This window comes from Brassica napus, chromosome A1 (genome assembly GCF_020379485.1).
Source record: "Brassica napus cultivar Da-Ae chromosome A1, Da-Ae, whole genome shotgun sequence".
In the NCBI taxonomy this organism is placed as follows: Eukaryota; Viridiplantae; Streptophyta; class Magnoliopsida; order Brassicales; family Brassicaceae; genus Brassica; species Brassica napus.
The window spans coordinates 27,513,211-27,540,231 of record NC_063434.1 but is presented as its reverse complement, the minus strand read 5'-3'; the positions used below and the strand labels follow the sequence as shown (position 1 = coordinate 27,540,231).

Below are 27,021 nucleotides of genomic sequence, written 5' to 3'. Positions count from 1 at the left end.
CTAAAAAAACTCAATCCAATTGTAACAAAACATGGTCTGAAACTGAAGTTTGAATTTATTTTCATAAAAATATCATATCTTTAATCCGGAAGAACAAACACAAACGATAAATTTAAAACATTTCGATATAACAAATTGAGAAAACTACTCTATGCAGCGGCACTCTCATTCTCCAACGCAGATGGTGCTTGCAACGTGTTAACGAGATCCAACCCCGGCCAATGCAACGCACCAAACATCACACCATACACATCTTCCCGAAACGACATCGTTTCAATAACCTTATAATCCTTCGGACCATACAGCTTCTCCTCGAACACAGCACCTCCCAAGTTATTATCGAACAACTTCTTCTCCTTCTGGAAACGGACGAACGTAAGCCGGGGGGACGTCTTCGGTCTGCACGAAGATCCACGCGTTCATACCTTTCATACACGGCTTCAGAGACTCCCACTTGGTTCCTTCCAGGGCCTTGAAGACGAGAGTGTTCTTCGCGACGAGGAGCTTCGTGTTGCTGTTTTCGCGGAGGATCCCTCGGAGCTCTTGTAGCTGCTTCACGGTGAGGCCGTTGTAGTTGATTCCGGTGATGAAATGGCAGTTCTGGAGGTTGATCTTCGTTTTCCCCGCCACGAGGAGAGCTCTTCGAAGGCTGGACATTGCTAGAAAGGTTGCGATCGAGATTCGAAATGAGATTCAGCTATAGGGTTCCTTCTCTAAGAGGTTTTACCCAGTGGTCGTATCGGTTTAATCGTGGTTTAGAATGTAAATTTAAATCTTTGGTTTAGTCATTGTAAAACCAATCTATGAAGAGCATAACAGAATGTAAATTTAAATCCGAAAAGATAACAGAATGGATCTTCAGGTCGGATTTTCGGATTTCAGTTCTTTTTTATAACACTTCGTAGGTTCCATTCTAGTAAATTTGTAAGTACGGATCGGGTTCGGATCGGTTTTGTATCACATCATAGAACCCATAAAATAACCATATATCATTCGGATTCGGGTTATATCGGATGAGTTCCGATATTCCTGAAATAAAATCTAAAATTTAAAAGCAAAACATAAGAAATATATACTTATGTATATATAATTAAGTATTTAAAGTAGTTATTTAAATTTTAAATACTTATTGTTAGATACTTGATATAAATATGAAATTGAATATTTGAAGTATATATTCATGTTTTATATAATTATATTGTATATTAGTTTGAACATTCAAAACGTTTTTTTCGGATATTTTTTTGGATTTTTTGGTTTTTTCGAATTACCCATTCAAGTTCGGTTAATAACACTTCAGGTTTGGATATACTTTGTACTACTTTACGGGATCTATTCAGATATTTTTTATATTTCGAACTGGGTATAGATCGGATTTTTCGGTTCGGTTCGGATTTCGGATCATGGATTTTATGCCCATGCCTAACATAATGTAACGAACATAGAGCAATGGAATCTATCAATCCTGGTGAGGAGAGAAGAAGATACAATTAGGCCCAAAGCCCAAAGCCCAAAGCCCAAAGCCCAAATTCAAATTAAAAGTTGGACGTGGTCTCTTCTTCTTCTAGGGTTTTAAGGTTTCGGCACAGTTTCACGAATCTTCATCTCTCTCTCTCTCTAAACTTCGATACACAGATCACCATGACTACCGAAGAGAAAGAGATCCTCGCCGCCAAATTGGAAGAACAGAAGATCGATGTAATTTTTCTTATCTTCTCACTCTCTCTTTCTACTATCTGTAACTAGACTCACCTCAGATCTTAAGTGTTTTGCTTCGTATATGTAAATATTAGAGCTATGCAGCTTTAGATCTGAATCCTATTTGTTAAATAATCGGTTTTCAAATCACTTCAGCATTGCAAATGTCTGATTTGTTTGGTCTTTGGACTGATGTGTGTAGCTTGATAAGCCTGAAGTTGAGGACGCTGATGACAACGATGAGGATGACTCCGACGATGATGATGATGATGCGGAGGGTAAGCCCTATGTTAACAAAATACAGCTCCTATGTTAGTTTTAGATTTGGGGAAGATTGATTTATAATTAAAAAAAAAAAAAAACCTAACTGTAGTGTATGAAGAATCATATGCATCGAGACTTCTTGTTGGCGAAGCTTCGTGTTCTAGTTGATTCATTATACTGAGTTGTGATTGGTGAAAACAGGACAAGAGGGAGAGGCAGGAGGCAAGTCCAAACAAAGCAGAAGTGAGAAGAAGAGTCGTAAAGCCATGCTCAAGCTCGGGATGAAGCCCATCACTGGTGTCAGCCGTGTCACCGTCAAAAAGAGCAAGAACGTTAGTCTTCTTCTTCTTTTTTGCCCATTAAATCTTTATACTGTATTAACGATGGACATTGCTATGGGATACAGATAATGTTCGTCATCTCTAAACCCGATGTCTTCAAGAGCCCAGCATCAGACACCTACGTCATCTTTGGAGAGGCCAAGATCGAAGACTTGAGCTCGCAGATGCAGTCGCAGGCCGCAGAGCAGTTCAAGGCTCCGGATCTCAGCAACGTGATCAAGGGTGAGTCGTCGTCGAGCGCTGCCGCTGTGGTGCAGGATGATGATGAGGATGTTGACGAGGATGGTGTTGAGCCAAAGGATATTGAGTTGGTGATGACGCAAGCAGGAGTGACTAGGCCAAAGGCTGTGAAGGCTCTCAAGTCTGCTGATGGAGATATTGTCACTGCTATCATGGAGCTTACCACCTAAACCAAAATCTTTTCAGCTTAGATGTGGTTTAACTTGGAGTCATATGTCCCCTGAGATTTTCAAAAGGTTTCGCAAGTTTTTGTTTTCCATGTGTTCTTGAAGTGTGTTCAGTGTTGTATCAGTGATTCAGTATACAGTTTGGTTTGAATTGAGTATTATCGACTATTTACTCTTTACCGTCTTACCTAACGGAGTTGAAAGCTGATATATGGCAAATAAGTAACTCATGGACTAATACACCACTATATATTAAATTAATATTTGTAAACAAAACAGTTATTTTGAGAAGCTGTTAGTATTCATATAACATGATTTACATAAGAAGAAATATCCTTATGCTCAAGTCTGTTTGGTTAGGTAATCAGATTTTAGTTGTACGAAACTAAAACGAGATAATAATACTCAAAAACGATTTCTTCGTTAATGATATTAACACATTCTATCTACTACCGTATTATATATATGTGAAGTTAGTTGACAAAACCGTTTTTAAAACACTCTAAATCACATTGTGTTAGCATCCACAAGGATCATTGCAAACGTTGTTATATGAAACCATAGACAAAACCAAAACAACACCAAGCTGAAAGAAAATATAAACATCACTCATAGTTTAAGTCACACTACGAACCAATAACAGTTTTTTTTTCCTTCCTAACAAGAGAAAGATTCGTTGAATGAATCTTTAATCAGTACTCCCATAGACGAACCCAAACACCAAGCTTAAAGCAAACATAAGCATCCACCGAAGCCTGTGAAACGAGATTATAATACTCAAAAACGATTTCTTCGTTAATGATATTAAAACATTCTATCTACTACCATGTTATATGTGAAGTTAGTTGACAAAACCATTTTTAAAACAATCTCTAAATCACATTGCGTTAGCATCCATCCACAAGGATCGTTGCAAACATTGTTATATGAAACCATAGACAAAACCAAAACAACACCAAGCTGAAAGAAAACATAAACATCTAGTCATAGTACTCCCATAGACGAACCAAGACACCAAGCTTAAAGCAAACATAAGCATCCACCGAAGCCTGAAGAATCTGCTCATGGTCAAGCTCATACGCACTCCAATCACTCATGCTAATCCCACGATCAAGCCTCACCCCTCGATACCCCATACACTCCTCAACCATCTCCTCAAACGAACAACGACTCATCCCAAACCCTACCGAATCTTGAACATAGTTCCTCAAATCAAGAAGCTCCTCGATCTCAAGCCCATGTCTCGACCTCGCCAGCTTCCCCGCGTCTTGACCGTTCCAGAAACCGACGTAAACCGTCTGCGGATCCGTGAGAAAACTGCGTAGCTCGTCGGGGACATCGTCGCAGTGAGACAGCTGGATGACGAGGCACCGTGTGCCCACGCATAGCTGGAGAGTGTCTGCCTCCGGGTCTGCGTTGTAGTAAGGATCGGCGTAGTAACAGTTATCACATAGATAAATCGGTGTCCACTGAACGCCGACTCCGATGACGAGAGGGTGAGAGGAGTAGCGGTTGTAGTATTGGACGTTGTTGATCCATCGGGTGATGACGGAGGAAAAGCGAGTTACGGTGACGGTGAACTCGTTTCCGAAGAAATCAACGGTGTGTTCTTGGTGAGTGTTGTAGGTTGCGACGGTTCTTATCGTCGGAGCCATTGAGCTTCTTCTTGTTGCGAGAGAGAGAATCTTTTTCTTGTTATCGTCCTCGAGTGTGTATGTTTATATCATGTACCCGTCGTGCCCTAAACGCTTTCACTGTTTGAGCTTTGGATGTATCGATCGTATATTTATAATCGGACGGCTAATAATCTAGATGCGTGTGCTGTCACGTCATCAGGCCTTTATTATACGATTTGAGGAAATATTTCAAAATTTAAGAAATAGATGAATATTTTCGTATATTTACTAGATTACATTTGTTAATGTATTTGTTAGGATCGATACTTTCCTAAATCGAGCTTAGATTTAAAAACTCAACTAAGCCCTTACATGATTTGGAAAGTAGTTAAATCCAGTCCAGTTTTGGTAATTACTGGATTTTATCCGCGACTAGTTTTATAATAACTTTTAAACTAATTATTTAATTGATTTTTATAATTTCTTTTTTGAAATATGATTTGCGGATTTTATTATTTATGTTTATGTATAACTATACCATCTTATCAACTATTTAGTTATTTATATTTATAAATGTAATAATTATGTTTATAAACATATTCCTAATTTTTTTTAACTAACTTGTTTTTCTTTTAATATTATATAAATTGCTTGATGCATGTAAACTGTTAATACATTATAATATTTTATCATACAATTTACATATATTTAATTTGAATAACATAAACGATTGAGTTATCTGCATAAGGACCCCCTCTGCATAATATCTAATTTTGCTTTATAATCAGAAAAACTTTACAATTAATGTGTAATTGTTATATATATATATGTGTGATAATATAATATTTAGATTTAAAATTTAATCACTATAAATATTTTTGATGAACTTTAGTTAATATTAAATAGAATTTGTAAGATAATATAAAAAGTAAAGTAAATATAATGAATTTAAATAATGTTATGTAACATTTTTATTTATTGAATTAATAATATTGAGAATCTAAAGCATTAGATTTATCTTCTACTTGATTCAGTAAATTATTTGTATTGTAGTTAAGCTTGTATGATTTTATAATGTATTACAATATATTATAATTTATTTTTTGGCATAATAGTTAATATTTATTTGTTTTGGAGTTTACATGAATATTTTTAAGATCTTTTGAAATCTATTACATAATTTTGATAATTTTTTTTTCTAGTTGCTAAATGCTGACGATAAGATAACAAAAGTGTTAGATAGCGTATTAATTGTAATCATGAGACTTTTTTTCTAAATGTTCAAAATTTGTAATTTTGTATGTTTTTAGTTTGTTGATTATAATACTTAGATAGTATATTTATATTGATAATTCATATTGATTGTTTCTTCTATTATTCTTTTATGTTATCTTTTATGCTAATTATTGTTAGTCTTTGTTATAAATTTTATTTAAAATCTTAACTAACTTATATGACATGCTTTCTTAGGCTCTTTATTTTTAATTTATGTTATAAACATTGTTCTCTAAATATTTTCTTCGACAAAACTCAACAAAGAACTTCTTAAATTTTATATGTTATATTAGGTGAATCAGACTAATGATTAGAATAATTGATCATGTAGTTTGGAATTATTTTCTAGTATATTTGGTATTTTCTGATGTGATACATTTTTTTTTCTATCGGATTTTGTCTTCAACTTGTATGATTTAATTTCCATCGCGGATGTTTTTCGTTTTCATTCATTGTTATTCTTCATTCACTTCTAACCCTATATTTCTTTGATTTGGATATTATAAAAGAATATACATTTGATTTTAATTTCTAATTTATTTTGAAAATACACTTTTTGAAATTTTATTTTGAATAGTATATTTTATTTTGTGTTTTTGCAAGTTAAAAATCGTGTATTCTGTATATTTTATTTTATTTAAGTTACTTTTTTGTTAAATTTCCAAGTATTTAGTATATATATATATATATTGAGTCATTTCCGTTTTAATTATTTATTTATTAGTTTGCCTTATTTGATGCTGAATTATATTTTATATTGAAATAATCACTTTTGGAAATTTAACATTTTAAAAATAGTAAAATATAATTATAATTTTTCATATTTATACTATTTGAGGAAATATTTCAAAATTCTTAAACTATATAAATTGAAAGTGAATTCCAGATTAAACAAGTTCGTCTACTTTTTTTAGAACGAATAATCTACTATTACTTAAAATTCTAAATAGGGAGAATGTGAATTATACTAATTGTAAAGATAATTACATTTTTGTCGAATGCAACTTCTACTTTTATTATATATTGAAATCTAGACATTAATTTGATGTTACATGAGCTAGAATTTGCTTATGAGATTTTTTTTTTCGTTCTACGCAGTATAAAAAATGCTTTCTACCGATAAGAAAACTTGATTTTTGCAAAAATTTAGGAAATTTCAGTTAAAAAATATTTTAAAAATATTTGAAATACTCTAACTTCCTAAAACGTGTATATTTGGTCACAAAAATATTCTAAAAATATTTATAATCTATGTGCTTGCCTAAAACATTACAAACATATATTTTGATTTTTTTATATGTTTACAAACATATATATATATATTCAACGTTTTTTTGATATATTTGCAAACATATATAGACTAAAAATTATATATGTATATTTATTTTTATTTTTATTTTTATTAATATTTATTTATAGAATTATTTGAAATTCAATTGTGTATATCACGGAGAATATATAAATTTTATTGTCCATGCTATGCATGATTATATTTTATTTTTAATTAACATTATATATTAAAAGTAATAGTTAAATTTAAGTATATAAGCATCGTAAAAATGTTAGTATATAAGTGTTGCTTATTATAACTGTTTAAAGTATAAAATTATTTATCACATATGATTAACACATTTATTTAATAAAAGTTTAAGATATCTAAATAATTTATGAAATAGTTAACATGCACTAAACATTGTTAAATATCGACTAAAAACTTCTAGTCGATATTTTGGAAATATCTCTTTGTAAATTTAAATGTACAATTTATAAAAAATATAAATATTAATTTTTTGTGCTCTTTATGTTAATTAATTTTTTTTTAAAAATTAATTTATTTTTATTAATGTATTTATATATATATATATATTTTTTAAATTCAATTGTTTATATCAATTTTGTTAAATATATTATTTTTATTAATACCTTCTAAAATGATGAATTAAAATTATATATTTTTTAACTTAAATTTTTATTTTTATTCAATTTTTAATATTTAAATACTTTTAAAATGTATATATTTGCTTCATTTAATTTATCAAGGGTTAGTTTTGGGATTATGAAAAAAAATATACTAAAGGGAAAACTTATTGATGTTTTTATACCAAAAGACAACTATGTTGAATTTTTGTTCCGTTTTGGCAATTTTGCCTATAAATTTTTGTTTTCAAAAAAACTTACCAAAGAAAGAAACATACGGAACATTTTATTCCTCTTGATAAATATGTCTTCAAACTTGCCATAGACGAGCAGAAGGAAACATTTTAATGGTAGGTTCTTAGGATGAGGTTCTTAGCAGAATATAAAATTCCATCTTTTAATTTTTAACTAAAAAATATAAGAACCAGCTCTTAAATAAGATATTTAAGCATCCTAAGCATCTACTGACACCTGAATTATCTGTTATTTGCTAAGGTAACCGACACACCAATTACTCTTGCTTATCTTCTTATCTAGCCAAACTCCATGAAACCCCGTACAATTCTCGACAATCACCTCAAATGAACAACGCCTAATATCAAGGAAAGAGTATTAATCACATGATTCACTCAATCACAATAATCATACTTAAGTCATGAAACACTACTCTATACGTTTCATATTGGTGTCATTTTTTTTTTTTAATATTTAGGGGGTGTATTCAATGTAAAATTTGAGGTGATTTGATTTTTAATGAGGTTTTAGATGATTTTAAGGAATTGTAGAGAATAAAATATTTTTTGTTAAACCACTCTAGAATATCACATAAACCATGGGATTTGATTTTTAATTTTTTTTAACTAATAAACTCCACCTAAACACTCTAAAATCACTTGAAAACTTTAAACTTCACAACTTAAAATATTTTCAATAACAGTAGAGTTCATAGTACTTTATATATATAAAATGTCAAGTTCAATAACACTAGATTTTAAATGAGTTTTTAAAATTCATGTTTCAATGATAGTAGATTTGTCATTTTGACACAAATTACCTAAAATATTTAGGGGGTGTATTCAATGTAAAATTTGAGGTGATTTGATTTTTAATGAGGTTTTAGATGATTTTAAGGAATTGTAGAGAATAAAATAATTTTTGTTAAACCACTCTAGACTATCACATAAACCATGGGATTTGACTTTTAATTTTTTTAACTAATAAACTCCACCTAAACACTCTAAAATCACTTGAAAACTTTAAACTTCACAACTTAAAATATTTTCAATAACAGTAGAGTTCATAGTACTTTATAAAATGTCAAGTTCAATAACACTAGATTTTAAATGAGTTTTTAAAATTCATGTTTCAATGATAGTAGATTTGTCATTTTGACACAAATTACCTAAAACAGTAGAGTTCATAGTACTTTATAAAATGTCAAGTTCAATAACACTAGATTTTAAATGAGTTTTTAAAATTCATGTTTCAATGATAGTAGATTTGTCATTTTGACACAAATTACCTAAAACACCCCCCCCCCCCCCCCCCCCCTAGTAATTATAAATGTCGTTATGCAAAAAATTTAAACGCATGAAAACATAGTGAGTATTTAATTAACTATAAATGCCTGAACACATAAATCATTTTAAAAATGTTAATCTTAGAGCTAACTAAAGTAATAAAGGAAATATGTTATTTCAAAACAACTAAAAATGTTATTTTATTAATTAATACACTCACCATCAATAACTTTCAAAACCATTTGATTACTATATATATACATTTAGATATCATGGTAAGAGGAGAAAAAAAATCAAAGAATAAGTAAAAAATTAATTATACAGAATGGACACTAAGACAATTTTTATGGCATTTTTCATAATCAACACTTTAGAGTCATGTGTGTATCCATGTTTAGGCCAAGAAGATGTTGACGATAAACCACTAATCAGTCCCGGTGAGTTTGATACATTGGATGTGTTATCGCCGGCTTCACAAGAGTACAATATTTATATGTTAGAGAACCTCCCACCAAAATACAAAACGTATCTCGGAACATGCGCTGATAAGATGGGGCCCAGTGGCATTTCGGAATGTAATGAAGATGTTCTTAGAGAGATTCTTACAAACAAACCTGTTTCAAGAGAATGTTGTTTGATGGTAGTAAGAGCTGGAAAAGAATGCTACATGAAGATTAGAAAGTTCATGTTTCAATTGTATCAACTAAAACGCTTTGCTTCTCAAGTTTCTTTCAAAACTAATGAGGTTTGGAATAGATGTTCTGCTGAAGTTGAAAGTCCTTCATCTTCTCACGACCACATGATTTAGTTATCTTGATTGAATCTTTTGTTATATTATATGATGTATTATGAAATAATGGTTTGTTATATTATTCTAACTATATAAAATAAAATAAAACATTCACCAGCTTATTCGTTTTTCTAACTCTAATGTGGTATATGAAAACTTTAGTGCGGTATCTGTGTTGTTCTAACTAGTGTTTGCTTAGCATAGCTTTTTATTTTATCAAATATAAAATATAATTGCACATGAATCTTGTTAAACAAAATCATATATTTCTTTCTTTGTAATTAAAATAAATTAAGTGATTTGAAATTTAATTAAATTTATGAAAACAAATCAAAAGTGAAAGAATGATATAGGGAAAAACAATAGGTAACTTTCATTTTTTTGTGAAATAAAAGCGTTCATCTCATTTTTATGATCCTAGTTAGGACCGAATATGAAAATTCTTAACGGGTTGTTCGTTAATTATCTAAAACTCTTTTACAATGTTTTCCACAAAACATATAACTTCTTTGCTTTTCAAGGTTTATATCCTCTCTTCTTTTGTAATAATCCACTTACAGAATGAAATAATCTTTGTCTTCATAGGATCAAAATATAGATTCTCATTAGGAGACTGATCAGAGGAAAATTTACTTGATCAAATGAACAATATGCTTATGCTTGATGGGCCAATACTCTATATGATAAAAGCATCATATTTCAACAGTTCAGAAACTTTTATTCAAGTATAACCAGTAAGAACTCAGATTAACATAAACTCAGAGGGATCAACGAACCAAGAGAAAAAATTCATGATTGTCTATGTTCTGGGTATTTATCTCAAACGGCGTTTAAAGTTATATATCCACAGTCATCCTTGTTCAATGTTTTTGCTTCTTCTTCTTCTTGCTTGCTTGTTAAAGATTTATGTAGTACTTAATCATAAAGATCTATTAGATAAGACAAGACAAAGCTCTTATACAAAGAATTTAAAGACACATGAAACATAGTGAGTATTTAATTAACTATCAATGCCTGGAACATAGAAATCAATTTAAAAATGTTATTCTTAGAGCTAACTAAAGTAATAAAGAAATTATGTTATTTCAAAACAACTAAAATGTTATTTTATTAATTAATACATTCACAATCAATAACATTCAAAACCATTTGATTACTATATATATACATTTATATATCATGGTAAGTGGAGAAAAAAATCAAAGAATAAATAAAAAATTGATCTTACAAAATGGACACTAAGTCAATTTTTATGGCATTTTTCATAATCAACACTTTAGTGTCATGTGCGTATCCATGTTTGGGCCAAGAAGATATTGACGATAAAGCTCTGGTCAATCCCGGTGAGTTTGATACATTGGATGCATTATCACCGGCTTCGCAGGAGTATAATATTTATATGTTAGAGAATCTCCCACCAAAATATAAAACGTATCTCGGAACCTGCGCTGATAAGATGGGGCCCAGTGGTATTTCGGAATGTAATGAAGATGTTCTTAGAGAGATTCTTACGAACAAACCTGTTTCAAGAGAGTGTTGTTTGATGGTAGTAAGAGCTGGAAAAGAATGCTACATGGAGATTAGAAAGTTCATGTTTCGATTGTATCAACTCAAACGCTTTGCTTCTCAAGTTTCTTTCAAAACTAATGAGGTTTGGAACAGATGTTCTGCTGAAGTTGAAAGTCCTTCATCATCTCACGACCACGCGATTTAGTTATCTTGATTGAATCTTTTTGTTATATTATATGATGTATTATCAAATAATGGTTTGTTATATTATTCTAACTATATAAAATTAAAATAAAACATTCATCAGCTTATTCGTTTTTCTAACATTAATGTGGTATAAGAAAACTTTAGTGCGATGTATTGGTTTTTCTAACTAGTATTTGCTTAGCATAGTTTTTTATTTTATCAAATATAAAACATAATTTCACATGAATCTTGCTAAAAAAATCGTATATTTCTTTCTTTATAACTCAAATAAATTAAGTGATTTGAAATTCAATTAAATTTATGAAAAAAAATCAAAAGTGAGAGAATGATATTGGGAAAACCAATAGGTAACTTTCATTTCTCATGAAATAAAAACGTTCATCTCATTTTTATCATCCTATTAAGGACCTAATATGAAAATTCCTGATCACGGGTTGTGAGTTAATTATCTAAAACTCTTTTACAATGTTTTCACCAAATATATAACTTCTCTGTTTTTCAAGGTTTATATCATCTCTTCTTTTATAATAATCCACTACAGAATGAAATAATATTTGTCTTCATAAGATCAAAATATAGATTCTCATGAAGAGACTGATCAGTGGGACATTTACTTGATCAAAGGAACAATATGCTTATGCTTGATGGGACAATACTCTATATGGAAAAAAGCATCATATTTCAACAGTTTAGAATCTTTCATTCAACTATAACCAGTAAGAAATCAGATAAACATAAACTCAGAGGGATCAACGAACCAAGAGACAAAACTTCATGATTGTCAATATGTTCTTGGTATTTATCTCAATCGGCGTTTCAAGTTATATATCCACGGTAATCCTTGTTCATGTTTTTTCTTCTTCTTCTTCTTCTTCTTCTTACTTGCTTGTTAAAGATTTATGTAGTACTTAATCACAAAGATCTATTAGACAAGACTAGACAAAGCTCTTATACAATTCTTTGCAAAAAAGCATATATGCTTCATCTACAAATGATCTTTGGTTTTGCAAATTCATCACTATTTTAGACCATGAAATTTTTCAAGAAACGTAGATCCAAGTTTCCATTAGTTAAAATATTTTACTTAAGTCATGAAACACTACTCTATATGTTTCATATTGGTGTAATTTTATTTTTAAAAAATATTTAGTAAATATAAATGTCGTTATACATTTTTCATAAATACTTAAAATAATTATCAGTTTCCTCTTATTTTTAGTTCATGACATAAATCCAAACAAAATATTATATTTAATAAGGATAACCAAAATTTTTTTACTTTGTTTATTTTTATGCAAAAAATATAAAGACACATGAAACATAGTGAGTATTTAATTAACTATCAATGCCTGAAACATATAAATCAATTTAAAGATGTTATTCTTAGAGCTAACTAAAGTAATAAAGGAATTGTGTTATTTCAAAAAAACTAAAAATGTTATTTTATTAATTAATACATTCACCATCAATAGCATTCAAAACCATTTGATTACTATATATATACATTTAGGTATCATGGTAAGAGGAGGAAAAAAATCAAAGAATAAGTAAAAAATAAATCATACAAAATGGACACTAAGACAATTTTTATGGCATTTTTCATAATCAACACTTTAGTGTCATGTGCGTATCCATGTTTGGGCCAAGAAGATGTTGACGATAAACCACTAGTCAATCCCGCTGAGTTTGATACATTGGATGCGTTATCGCCGGCTTCGCATGAGTACAATATTTATATGTTAGAGAACCTCCCACCAAAATACAAAACGTATCTCGGAACCTGCGCTGATAAGATGGGGCTTAGTGGTATTTTGGAATGTAATGAAGATGTTCTTAGCGAGATTCTTATAAACAAACCTGTTTCAAGAGAGTGTTGTTTGATGGTAGTAAGAGCCGGAAAAGAATGCTACATGGAGATTAGAAAGTTCATGTTTCGATTGTATCAACTCAAACGTTTTGCTTCTCAAGTTTCTTTCAAAACTAATGAGGTTTGGAACAGATGTTCTGCTGAAGTTGAAAGTCCTTCATCATCTCAAGACCACACGATTTAGTTATCTTGATTGAACCTTTTGTTATATTATATGATGCATTATGAAATAATGGTTTGTTATATTATTCTAACTATATAAAATAAAATAAAACATTCATCGGCTTATTCATTTTTTCTAACTCTAATGTGGTATATGAAAACTTTAGTGCGATATCTTGGTTGTTATAACAAGTGTTTCTTAGCATAGTTTTTTATTTTATCAAATATAAAACATAATTGCACATGAATCTTGTTAAAAACTTATATTTCTTTCTTTGTAACTCAAATAAATTAAGTGATTTGAAATTCAATTAAATTTATGAAAATAAATCAAAAGTGAGAGAACGATATTGGGAAAAACAATAGTTAACTTTTATTTTTCGTGAAATAAAAATTTTCATCTCAATTTTATGATCCTAGTTAGGACCTAATATGAAAATTCCTGATAACGGGCTGTGAGTTAATTATCTATAACTCCTTTAGAATGTTTTCCACAAAACATATAACTTCTCTGTTTTCCAAGGTTTATATAATCTCTTCTTTTGTAATAATCGACTTACAGAATGGAATAATCTTTGTTTTCATTGGATCAAAATATAGATTCTCATGAGGAGACTGATCAGATGGAAATTTACTTGATCAAAGGAACAATATGCTTATGCTTGATGGGCCAATACTCTATATGAAAAAAAGCACCATATTTCAACAGTTCAGAAGCTTTTATTCAAGTATAACCAGTAAGAACTCAAATAAACATAAATTCTGAGGGATCAAAATTTCATGATTGTCTATGTTGGTATTTATCTCAAACGGCGTTTTAGTTAAATATCCCTAGTCATCCTTGTTCATGTTTTTGCTTCTTCTTCTTCTTGCTTGCTTGTTAAAGATTTATGTAGGACTTAATCATAAAGATCTATTAGACAAGACTAGACAAAGCTCTTATACAATTCTTTGCAAAAAAACATATATGCTTCATCTACAAATGCTCTTTGATTTTGCAAATTCATCACTATTTTAGACCATGAAATTTTTCAAGAAACATAGATCCAAGTTTTCATTGTAGTTACAATCATTTACTTAAGACATGAAACACTACTCTATACATTTCATATTGGTGTAATTTTATTTTTATAAAAATATTTTGTAATTATAAATGTCGTTATACATTTTTCATAAATACTTAAAATGAATTTCAGTTTCCTCTTATTTTTAGTTCATTATAAAATAAATCCAAACAAAATATTATATTTAATAAGGATAACCAACAAACTTTAACTTTCTTAATTTGTATGCAAAAAAATTGAAGACACATGAAACATAGTGAGTATTTAATTAACTATCAATGCATGTAACATAGAAATCAATTTAAAAATGTTATTCTTAGAGCTAACTAAAGTAATAAAGGAATTGTGTTATTTCAAAACAACTAAAATGTTATTTAATTAATTAATACATTCAACATCAATAACATTCAAAACCATTTGATTACTATATATATACAATTAGATATCATGGTAAGAGGAGAAAAAAATTAATCATATAAAATGGACACTAAGACAATTTTTATGGCATTTTTCATAATCAACACTTTAGTGTCATGTGCGTATCCATGTTTGGGCCAAGAAGATGTTGACGATAAACCACTTGTCAATCCCGCTGAGTTTGATACATTGGATGCGTTATCGCCGGCTTCGCAGGAGTACAATATTTATATGCTAGAAAACCTCCCACCAAAATACAAAACGTATCTCGGAACCTGCGCTGATAAGATGGGGCCCAGTGGTATTTCAGAATGTAATGAAGATGTTCTTAGCGAGATTCTTACAAACAAACCTGTTTCAAGAGAGTGTTGTTTGATGGTAGTAAGAGCTGGAAAAGAATGCTACATGGAGATTAGAAAGTTCATGTTTCGATTGTATCAACTCAAACGCTTTGCTTCTCAAGTTTCTTTCAAAACTAATGAGGTTTGGAACAGATGTTCTGCTGAAGTTGAAAGTCCTTCATCATCTCACGACCATATGATTTAGTTATCTTGATTGAATCTTTTGTTATATTATATGATGTATTATGAAATAATGGTTTGTTATATTATTCTAACTATATAAAATAAAATAAAACATTCATCGGCTTATTCGTTTTCCTAACTTTATGTGGTATAAGAAAACTTTAGTGTGATATCTTGGTTGTTCTAACTAGTGTTTGCTTAGCATAGTTTTTTATTTTATCAAATATAAAACATAATTACACATGAATCTTGTTAAACAAAATCATATATTTCTTTCTTTGTAATTCAAATAAATTAAGTGATTTGAAATTCAATTAAATTTATGAAAACAAATCAAAAGTGAGAGAACGATATAGGAAAAAAAATAGGTAACTTTCATTTTTTGTGAAATAAAAACGTTCATCTCATTTTTATGATCCTGGTTAGGACCTAATATGAAAATTCCTGATTACGGGTTGTTCGTTAATTATCTAATACTCCTTTAGAATGTTTTCCACAAAACATATAACTTCTCTATTTTTCAAGGTTTATAGTATCTCTTCTTTTGTAATAATCCACTTAGAGAATGAAATAATCTTTGTCTTCATAGGATCAAAATATAGATTCTCATGAGGAGACTCAAATGGAAATTTACTTGATCAAATGAACAATATGCTTATGCTTGATGGGCCAATATTCTATATGAAAGAAAAAGCATCATATTTCAACAGTTCAGAAACTTTTATTCAAGTATAACTAGTAAGAACTCAAACATAAACTCAGAGGGATCAACGAACCAAGAGACAAAGTTTCATGATTGTATATATTCTTGGTATTTATCTCAAAAGGCGTTTCAAGTTATATATCCACAGTCATCCTTGTTCATGTTTTTGCTTCTTCTTCTTCTTGCTTGCCTGTTAAAGATTTATGTAGTACTTATCATAAAGATCTATTAGACAAGACTAGACAAAGCTCTTATATAATTCTTTGTAAAAAACATATATGATTCATCTACAAATGATCTTTGGTTTTGCAAATTCATCACTATTTTAGCCCATGAAATTTTTCAAGGAACATAGATCCAAGTTTCTATTAGTTACAATCTTTTACTTAAGTCATGAAACACTACTCTATACGTTTCATATTGGTGTAATGTCACTGTACATAACGTCCTGAATTGGGTTTATTTAGGACACACTACCATATATTGCAGACCATGTTTCCCTCCATGGCCAACTATATGAATATACTATTGCGCCATTGTCCTATTGCATAATATCTACAACGACTCTTACACCTTACTCCAAAACAATTATCTGACACATATAAAACATTGACGTAGCTAGAACAACATTTGTAAACAATATATTCCTTTGGTACATTTTGAATATACTGTTCTCGTTCCAAAGACGTTATCAGATTTTGAATATTCCCTAAATGGCTCTTTATTTTGATTAATTTTATTCGTTTATGAGTAAAATAGGAAAAAAAATGTATATACTAATACCAATGATAAAACGATTTTTTTTTAAAAAACAAAAAAAACAAAATTAATAGAATCACAAAATCAGTAAAAACTAAAATTTCTAAATAACAAATGATTTCGAATGGAATCTCAAAATTTATCAAATTCTTTAAGATTCATGTATACCATTATCCCATAATCTTATTATAAAAGAAATCAGCGAGTGAATAACAGTTTTTATTTTCCACAACCTAGAGCAACTTCAATGGTTAAACACCATCAAAGTTTCTAAATGAAAAAAAAATTATTATTATAATTACTTGAATTTGTTTTATTATTTTGAAATCAATAAAAGCACCAATTTATCTTTGGTGAGTGATATGTGTTTTGTTAGTGTGAGAAGAGTTTCTAAAAAACTAACATTAGAACTTTTGGCCATTCACTTTCCTCTAGAACTTGTTGTTGGAGGTGCTCTTACAAAAGAAGAAAGATCAACGGTACAGCACATTTTGTTACTTCGATACATCGCTTAAAATTTAACTTGCCATAAACGAGCAGAAACATCAAGCTTGAAGCAAACATAAGCATCTACTGACACCTGAAGTATCTGATCATTGCTAAGGTACTCAACACTCCAATCACTCCTGCTTATCCCCCGATCAAGCTTCACTCCTCGAAACCCCATACATTTCTCAACAATCTCCTCAAACGAACGACCCCTCAGACTCCTGCCTTGTGAATCCACGACATACATCCTTGCGTCAAGAAGTTCTCCAATCTCCAACTGATGTCTAGTTCGTGCTAGCCTCTTCGCGTCTTGACAGTTCCTAATACCGACAAAAGTTGTGTTTGGATCCGTGAGGAACCTTGGAATGATGTCGGGGACACGCTTACAGTGAGAGAGCTGGATGATAAGACATGATGTTCCCACGCATAACTGGAGAGTATCCGCAGGACGGTAGTGACTCGGCGGGGATGGGAAATACCATGAGGGTGGGGTGTCCACTGGACGCCGACTCCAACGACAAGAGGGTGACAAGAGCGCGAACGACGGTGACTATATATAGACGACGTCTCGGATCCATCGTCTAATGTCGGAGGGGTTAGAGTGCTGTCAAATCTTCTCCAAAGAAATCGACAGAGTGGTATGGTCAGATTTGTAGTTCGCGAGGGTTCTGATCGTTGGAGCCATTTGATTTGTTTCACTAACTCTGAAATGTGAAGGAGTGAGGGAAAAACAATAACGCTCTAGGGCTTGGATACTGATGTGAATATTTGTTCTCATATGTCATGCATATAATTATAAATAACTAAAGCGTTATTATTAATCATAGAAAAGCTAACTTGAACGGTTGAGATGCATGTAGGCTAGGTTCAGCTTATCACACAGTCGAGTGATACCAATATTTTTCTTTATTTTCTTTATTTATTGTTCCGGCAATTACTGATTAAAAATAAATTTTCAAAATTATTCCCTCCCAAAAGTTTACTATAACTTTCAAATTTATTTTCTGAGAATCCTGATAAAAAAAAGATATACATAATATTATTGGATAAATATAGAAAGATTTACACTCTAGGACACATTTCTACTTTTATTTACATGGTGAGTCACTTTCCACTACAAACACACTTTCTCAACTAGCTTCTTCCTTTTTCGTTTGCTCCCAACCCCATCTCAACTAACTCGTTATCCAATTGGCGGGCTTTTCTTCCCAGCCACACATTCCCTCACATTGTCAACGGCTGAGATTAATTATTGGAAAACCAGATCTGGATAAGACATTTACCTGCTTTGAACCAGAACCGTTCGATGAGCTAGTTATTTTATGGACGGCTCAGATTAACCTCACCTCTATCTCTCTTCTTTCTCCCACTTGTGCGTATTTTGCTTGGGTTTGTTGTTCACCAGCATTCAAAAAAAAACTGTGCTAATCAACACAAAACCCCCCCACTGATTATCACTCTAAAAAACTCAGTTAGTTAACAAAACTTTGAAAAGAACTTGTGCTCATTGTTTTAACTAATATTGTAGCAGATTAGAGAAGATGTTAAGTCTGGGTTTATGTTGAATATCAAAGTATGTACATATGTACAACTACGTTCCTAACTAACTACAAACCATACAAACATGTAACTAGGTCATTAGTTGTACATATGTACAACTACGTTCCTAATGTATACACGTGGATATTGTTCTCATGTGTACACGTGAGTATTTTTTCACAAAGATCCAGTCCATTCATCCAGCACAAAATACATCTAGTGATACTACATACAACTATCTAACATAAAGCAATTAAATTTTTAAAGTCATAAAAATACACATTTATGGTTATATTGCAATCCACGAATTCTCGATATCTAATGTCCATATGTACACACTCTCTCTCTATTTTCCATATGTACACACTCTTTCTAATGTCCATATGTACACATTCTCTTGTGTACACTTATTTCACTCACTATACAGATGGTTGGTTTAAACAATTTTCATCCACCCCATCAATAAAATATATGATCGAGTTTACAATAATATTTTAAATGGTTCTCAATATAGATTGGTATTGCTATATGTTGGAATGGAATAGATTGATATTGATATTGTTCATATTTTGCAATGGAATAGATTGATATTGTTCAATGTACTGACTCTTACACCAACAAACACAACATATACATGTCAATCTATCAACAAGAAAACTCATATCTACATTACTTATTATGTACCTATACATGCGTGTACACATGTACAAAATCCTGGTTGTTCATATGTACACACATGTTGGTGTACATCCGACCACAGTTTTTTCAAAACACTGAAACTAGCAACAAGCTTTGACCTTTTCCTCTATTCACCGCTCCCTCTTCAGTTTGCGACATCTCTGTAAAACAAACAAAAACCAGAATTTATTTTTTTGAAAACTTGGAAATCTAGAACCGCATCCCTAAATCGAAATCCTAATCTACAAATCAAAATCCTAATGGGAGTTTTGCATAAATTTAGAACTGTACCTCCAAATCAAAACCCTAACACCTCACGTCGAGGCTCTTACCAAACTCAAAAAATCAAAACCCAGAAATTAAAACTCTAATCTCCAATCTGAAATCCAAATCAATGAAACTGGGAGGAAGGAAAGTATCCAACCTTTAGCCTCGCCCTTTGAAGCTCTCCGCTTCGAGACGACAGGTCTTCTCCGTCTGAAAATCTTGTTCGTCGGCTTCTCCGTTCGTCGGTTTCTCAGTTCTCTATTATTACTTTTACTGGAAATAAATAAAAAGAGTAAAGAAACAAAACAATTACTTTCACGAGTAAAGAAAAAAAAAACCCAATCTCATATGAGATTCACGTCCACCACCACCAAACCAATTGTTTTCAAATTTCAAAAAACCCTAACCAGTCCAACTAGAAAGCCCATGTTTAATTACATAATTGTCCATCCTTGGTTTCACTTTTTGAAAGTTAAATTTGTCTTCCACCACTAAAAACTACTTCAGTAGCACTTTGTGCCCTGCAGTGTAATAAAAAGTCATAATGTGTCTATATGTGAAAATCACTCATAAATATATCTATTTATGGTCAAGCATATGCAACAACAAATACAAATACACATTATCCATTTATTCTGTAAAAACAGAAAGAAAAAAAAAGTTGTTCAATTTTGGACGGTTGAGAACTTGAGATGCATGTAGGTAGGTTTAAACTTTCGCATCTGTCACGCCTCTTGTACGACCACTGTATGCATCTGTATGGCGTCCTGCATTTGGCTTATCTAAAAGGACACGCTACCGACTACCGTAAGACCATGTTTCTCTCCAACTATCGTTACAGTGTCCTTTTTTTTTAGCGTGACAGTGTCCTATTGCACAGTTCTACTAATACTTTATACCTTACTCAAAACAAATTATATGACACGTACGTAAAACTATAACGCAACGAGAAGGCATTGATCTAGACGAGATCTGTTACAATTTGGATATACGTTCGATAGACGTTACCTGAAATTTTGTCTTTTGGCAATAAGAATTTAAATTGATTAAAATGGTTGATTTTGAATTTGCTTGTTTGACATAAGAACATTTGCATTGAAAGTTAAGGGAGTTTTTTACCCTGCAAACAGTTATATAAGTTTTTTATGAAAACAAATTATTAAAATTGTATTGGTGAATATTTCAAAAACTGGAAAATTCTCACCAAATGTTTAGTATCAATCACTAAAATCACACAAATGCATATGTGAATGATCAAGAACATTAGTTATCTATTCAATTTAGGGCATCTACAATGTCACTCTATTTTTTTCTCTATAATTTACACTAAAATAGAGTAACTCTATTATAGTGTAACTTTTGCTCCAATGGTGTTACTCTATAATAGAGTTACTTTATTATAGAGTGAAATATAGAGGAATGTCATATTTTACTCTATATTTGGAGTGAAAAAGTGACATTACTCTATATTTAACTCTATAATAGAGTAACTCTATTATAGAGTAACACCATTGGAGCAAAAGTTACACTACAATATAGTTACTCTATTTTGATGTAAATTATAGAAGAAAAAATAGAGTGGCATTGGAGATGGTTTAAACGAGTGATAACATTTTTTTCCTTTTCGACAATCTAACAAAAGATTAAAGACTAAAGATTCAGGACATAGTATTCCTCTTAATACATGTCTTCAAACTTGCCATAAACGAGCATCAACACCGAGCTTGAAGGAAACATAAGCATCCACCGACACCTGAACTAACTGCTCTTTGCTGAGGTAGTCAACACTCCAATCACTCTTGCTTATCTTCCGATCTAGCCTCACTCCTTCAAGCCCCATACATTCCTCAACAATCCCCTCAAACGAACGACCCCTCAGACTCCTACCTTGTTGATCTGCAAGGTACTTCCTTACATCAAGAAGCTCTCCAATCTCCAACCGGTGTCTCGTTATTTCCAGCTTTCTCACGTCTTGGCTGTTCCAGAAACCGACAAAAGTCGTGTCGGGATTCGTGAGGAAACGTCGAAGGATGTTGGGGACGCGCTGACAGTAAGAGAGCTGGACGATGAGAACTGATGTTCCCACGCATAACTGGAGAGTGTCCGCTGCACGGTCGTACGCCGGTGGTGAGAAGTACCATGACGGTGTCCACTGAACGCCGACTCCAACGACGAGAGGGTGTGAACAACGCGAACGACGGTGACGGTAGACGACGTCTCGGATCCACCGCCTGATGACGGAGGGAGTGTAGGTGGCATCCAAGTTTTGTCCAAAGAAGTTGATGAAGTAGACTTGGTGAGACTTGCCTTCCCCCATGAATTTGATCGTTGGAGCCATTTGATTTGTTTTTCTCTGATTTGTTTTGTGATTTGTTGCATCCATATAAATAGCTAAAGCGTTAGTATGATTATAGAACCTTCGCGAAGGTCTGATCGTCCTATATAGACATTTGATTTGTTTTTCTCTAATTTGAAATTTGAACGAGAAGAAAAAATGCCGCTTTAGGGCTTGTATACAATTTTTTTTTTTGCTAAAATTGTATACAATTTTTTTGATTATAAAGGAAAGTATTTTATCATAGAAAAGTTAATTATTTCCTATTTTAGTTTCTTTTCTTATTTTAACAGTTGGAGGGTAATTAATTTGGTAATATATCCACTACTGTCGTATTCAAGAGAAAATTACCACCGTTGATCTTCGTGAAATTGATGTCAGATAAATTTGAACGGCTGAGATACATGTAGGCTAGGTTTAGCCTATCTTATCCTCACGTCATTTACACCAACCTCAAAATAATTACTGATATTATTTTCTTATTAATTACTGATTTTCTTTTCTTTGTTTTATTATATCATTAACGGCAATTACTGAATAAAATTAAAATTTATTCTCTCCAGAAAATAATTTGACGAATTCCAAATTTAAAAATTCTTGATAATCTGACAGAAGGAATATGATTTGACTAGCTGTTAAATCGATTCCAAAATAGGTAAATATTCGTAGTCTAAAAAAAAGAGGTAAATATTAAAACTATATAATGATGAGTAGGTTTGGCCTTTTGTTTGTCTCACTCTCACGTCTCTTGTACAGTTGTACGAGTAATATAGGGAATACTACTCTCTCTGTTTCATAATACTTGATGTTTTATAATAGTGCACAAAGTTTAAGAAAATTACATTTCTCTAGAAAAATATTTTAAAGATATAATTTTAAAATCAGTTAACCAATTATAAAAAAGACTGTAAAATCTAATTGGTTGAACAGTTTCCAATAAAGTTAAAGTTAACCTTAAAATCTCAAAACTTCCTTAAAATCTCAAAACTTCATGTAAATTGAAACAAAACAAACCTTCTAAAACATCATCTATATTGAAACGGAGAGAGTATTAGATTTTGAGAAAATTTTAAAAAATATGATAATATTGTTTTAATGCCTAGTTGCATCCTGCACTAACATATGATGATGTTCAAAGAGGTTTGGAGCCTTTGTGCTCTCCGTTTATCAAGAAAATAATAATTTTATATTGGTTATTCCATCGATTTATGGGGTATTATGAAGTTTTACTAAATTAATTAATAAAAACAATTGAATGATGCTCATTTACCATGAAAAAGAGTTTAGCATACATTAATACAAATGTAGAATATGGTAGAAATTTTAAAACAACACTAAAGATTATAGGCTTCAGTATACAAAGTATTTACCAAAAACTCAATATTTTGGTAAGGGTTAAACCCATAGATTTTGAGAAAATTTCAAAAAATATGACAATATTATTTTAATGCCTAATTGTATCCTGAACTAACATATGATAATGTTCAAAAAGGTTTGGAGCCTTTGTGCTCTCCGTTTATCAAGAAAATAATAATTTTATAGTGGTTATTGCATCGATTTAGGAGGTATTATGAAGTTTTACTAAATTAATTGATAAAAACCATTGAACGATGCTCATTTACCATGAAAAAGAGTTAAGCATACATTAATACAAATGTAGAATATGGTAGAAATTTCAAAACAACACTAAAGATTATAGGCTTCAGTATATAAAGTATTTACCAAAAACTCAATATTTTTGTAGGGGTTAGCCCATAGATTTTGAGAAAACTTCAAAAAATATGACAATATTGTTTTAATGCCTAGTTGCATCCTGCACTAACATATGATGATGTTCAAAGAGGTTTGAAGCCTTTGTCGTCTCCGTTTATCAAGAAAATAATAATTTTATAGTGGTTATTGCATCGATTTAGAAGGTATTATGAAGTTTTACTAAATTAATTGATAAAAACCATTGAACGGTGCTCATTTACCATGAAAAAGAGTTAAGCATACATTAATACAAATGTAGAATATGGTAGAAATTTCAAAACAACACTAAAGATTATAGGCTTCAGTATATAAAGTATTTACCAAAAACTCAATATTTTTGTAAGGGTTAGCCCATAGATTTTGAGAAAATTTCAAAAAATATGACAATATTGTTTTAATGCCTAGTTTCATCATGCACTAACATATGATGATGTTCAAAGAGGTTTGGAGCCTTTGTGCTCTCCGTTTATCAAGAAAATAATAATTTTATATTGGTTATTCCATCGATTTAGGGGGTATTATGAAGTTTTACTAAATTAATTGATAAAAACAGTTGAATGATGCTCATTTACCATGAAAAAGAGTTTAGCATATATTAATACAAATGTAGAATATGGTAGAAATTTTAATACAACACTAAAGATTATAGGCTTCAGTATATAAAGTATTTACCAAAAACTCAATATTTTTGTAGGGGTTAGCCCATAGATTTTGATAAAATTTCAAAAAATATGACAATATTGTTTTAATGCCTAGTTGCATCCTGAACTAACATATGATGATGTTCAAAGAGGTTTGGAGCCTTTGTGCTCTTCTTTTATCAGGAAAATAATAATTTTATAGTGGTTATTCCATCGATTTAGGAGGTATTATGAAGTTTTACTAAATTATTTGATAAAAACCCTTGAACGATGCTCATTTTGCATGAAAAAAAGTTAAACATACATTAATACAAATGTAGAATATGGTAGAAATTTCAAAACAACACTAAAGATTATAGGCTTCAGTATATAAAGTATTTACCAAAAACTCAATATTTTTGTAGGGGTTAGCCCATAGATTTTTAGAAAATTTCAAAAAATATGACAATATTGTTTTAGTGCCTAGTTGCATCCTGCACTAACATATGATGATGTTCAAAGAGGTTTGAAGCTTTTGTCGTCTCCGTTTATCAAGAAAATAATAACTTTATACTGGTATTCCATCGATTTAGGGAGTATTATGAAGTTTTACTAAATTAATTGATAAAAACCATTGAACGATGCTTATTTACCATGAAAAAGAGTTTAGCATATATTAATACAAATGTAGAATATGGTATAAATTATAAAACAACATTAAGATTATAGGCTTCAGTATACAAAGTATTTACCAAAAACTCAATATTTTTGTAGGCCCATAGATTTTGAGAAAATTTCAAAAAATATGACAATATTGTTTTAATGCCTAGTTGCATCCTGAACTAACATATGATGATGTTCAAAGAGGTTTGGAGCCTTTGTGCTTTCCGTTTATCAAGAAAATAATAATTTTATAGTGGTTATTGCATCGATTTAGGAGGTATTATGAAGTTTTACTAAATTAATTGATAAAAACCATTGAACAATGCTCATTTTCCATGAAAAAGATTTAAGTATACATTAATACAAATGTAGAATATGGTAGAAATTTCAAAACAACACTAAAGATTATAGGCTTCAGTATATAAAGTATTTACCAAAAACTCAATATTTTTGTAGGGGTTAGCCCATAGATTTTGAGAAAATTTCAAAAAATATGACAATATTGTTTTAATGCCTAGTTGCATCCTGCACTAACATATGATGATGTTCAGAGAGGTTTAGAGCCTTTGTCGTCTCTGTTTATCAAGAAAATAATAACTTTATAGTGGTTTTTTTTTTTTTTTTTTTTTTTTTTTATTAATGTATGTTAAACTCTTTTTTATGTGTTCAGAAAAAAAAAATTTTATAGTGGTTATTCCATCAATTTTGGGGGTATTATGAAGTTTTACTAAATTATTTGATAAAAACTATTGAAAGATGCTCATTTACCATGAAAAAGAGTTTAACATACATTAATACAAATGTAGAATATGATATAAATTTTAAAACAACACTAAAGATTATAGGCTTCAGTATATAAAGTATTTACCAAAAACTCAATATTTTTGTAGGGGGTTACCCATAGATTTTGAGAAAATTTCAAAAAATATGACAATATTGTTTTAATGCCTAGTTGCATCCTGTACTAACATATGATGATGTTCAAAGAGGTTTGGAGCCTTTGTCGTCTCCGTTTATCAAGAAGATAATAACTTTATAGTGGTTATTCCATCTATTTTGGGGGTATTATGAAGTTATACTAAATTATTTGATAAAAATTATTGAACGATGCTCATTTACCATGAAAAAGAGTTTAGCATACATTAATACAAATGTAGAATATGGTATAAATTTTAAAGCAACACTAAAGATTATAGGCTTCAGTATATAAAATATTTACCAAAAACTCAATATTTTTGTAGGGGTTACCCATAGATTTTGAGAAAATTTCAAAAAATATGACAATATTGTTTTAATGCCTAGTTGCATCCTGCACTAACATATGATGATGTTCAAAGAGGTTTGGAGCCTTTGTGCTCTCCGTTTATCAAGAGAATAATAATTTTATATTGGTTATTCCATCGATTTAGGGGGTATTATGAAGTTTTACTAAATTAATTGATAAAAACAATTGAACGATGCTCATTTACCATGAAAAAGAGTTTAGCATACATTAATACAAATTTAGAATATGGTATAAATTTTAAAACAACACTAAAGATTATAGGCTTCAGTATATAAAGTATTTACCAAAAACTCAATATTTTTGTAGGGGTTAGCCCATAGATTTTGAGAAAATTTCAAAAAATATGACAATAT

At 30.7% G+C, this 27,021-nt stretch overlaps 8 protein-coding genes and 1 pseudogene across 8 annotated transcripts; 5 read left to right on the top strand and 4 right to left on the bottom strand.

The window, feature by feature from the left end:
* Positions 1 to 37: 37 nt before the first annotated feature.
* Positions 38 to 972, bottom strand: LOC106381538 (50S ribosomal protein L10, chloroplastic). The gene is given in 2 exon segments (XM_048749527.1): positions 38 to 378; positions 380 to 972. Coding segments are annotated over 2 exon segments (507 nt in total). The 5' UTR covers positions 658 to 972; the 3' UTR covers positions 38 to 149.
* Positions 973 to 1,563: 591 nt separating this feature from the next.
* Positions 1,564 to 2,887, top strand: LOC106351941 (nascent polypeptide-associated complex subunit alpha-like protein 1). Its single transcript, XM_013791653.3, has 4 exons — positions 1,564 to 1,698; positions 1,901 to 1,976; positions 2,164 to 2,294; positions 2,369 to 2,887. The coding sequence occupies exons 1-4, from the start codon at positions 1,642 to 1,644 to the stop codon at positions 2,711 to 2,713; spliced, it is 609 nt and encodes a 202-aa protein (XP_013647107.1). The 5' UTR covers positions 1,564 to 1,641; the 3' UTR covers positions 2,714 to 2,887.
* A 312-nt stretch (positions 2,888 to 3,199) lies between these two features.
* LOC106436930 lies at positions 3,200 to 4,479 on the bottom strand. Its single transcript, XM_048749470.1, has 2 exons — positions 3,760 to 4,479; positions 3,200 to 3,465 (listed from the first exon to the last, which is right to left on the bottom strand). The coding sequence occupies exons 1-2, from the start codon at positions 4,363 to 4,365 to the stop codon at positions 3,403 to 3,405; spliced, it is 669 nt and encodes a 222-aa protein (XP_048605427.1). The 5' UTR covers positions 4,366 to 4,479; the 3' UTR covers positions 3,200 to 3,402.
* Positions 4,480 to 9,207: 4,728 nt separating this feature from the next.
* On the top strand, positions 9,208 to 9,950 carry LOC125582948 (protein DOWN-REGULATED IN DIF1 11-like). The gene has a single exon (XM_048749429.1). The coding sequence runs from the start codon at positions 9,364 to 9,366 to the stop codon at positions 9,844 to 9,846; it is 483 nt and encodes a 160-aa protein (XP_048605386.1). The 5' UTR covers positions 9,208 to 9,363; the 3' UTR covers positions 9,847 to 9,950.
* A 5-nt stretch (positions 9,951 to 9,955) lies between these two features.
* Positions 9,956 to 11,727, top strand: LOC125582890 (protein DOWN-REGULATED IN DIF1 11-like). Its single transcript, XM_048749330.1, has one exon. It carries the CDS (start codon positions 11,060 to 11,062, stop codon positions 11,540 to 11,542), a length of 483 nt encoding a protein of 160 aa, XP_048605287.1. The 5' UTR covers positions 9,956 to 11,059; the 3' UTR covers positions 11,543 to 11,727.
* Positions 11,728 to 13,028: 1,301 nt separating this feature from the next.
* Positions 13,029 to 13,595, top strand: LOC125582926 (protein DOWN-REGULATED IN DIF1 11-like). Its single transcript, XM_048749399.1, has one exon. It carries the CDS (start codon positions 13,113 to 13,115, stop codon positions 13,593 to 13,595), a length of 483 nt encoding a protein of 160 aa, XP_048605356.1. The 5' UTR covers positions 13,029 to 13,112.
* Positions 13,596 to 14,901: 1,306 nt separating this feature from the next.
* Positions 14,902 to 15,619, top strand: LOC125582907 (protein DOWN-REGULATED IN DIF1 11-like). Its single transcript, XM_048749365.1, has one exon. It carries the CDS (start codon positions 15,118 to 15,120, stop codon positions 15,598 to 15,600), a length of 483 nt encoding a protein of 160 aa, XP_048605322.1. The 5' UTR covers positions 14,902 to 15,117; the 3' UTR covers positions 15,601 to 15,619.
* Positions 15,620 to 17,513: 1,894 nt separating this feature from the next.
* Positions 17,514 to 19,296, bottom strand: LOC106368980 (annotated as a pseudogene).
* Positions 19,297 to 20,906: 1,610 nt separating this feature from the next.
* Positions 20,907 to 23,187, bottom strand: LOC106381557. The gene has a single exon (XM_048749307.1). The coding sequence runs from the start codon at positions 22,394 to 22,396 to the stop codon at positions 21,704 to 21,706; it is 693 nt and encodes a 230-aa protein (XP_048605264.1). The 5' UTR covers positions 22,397 to 23,187; the 3' UTR covers positions 20,907 to 21,703.
* Between the last annotated feature and the right edge of the window lie 3,834 nt (positions 23,188 to 27,021).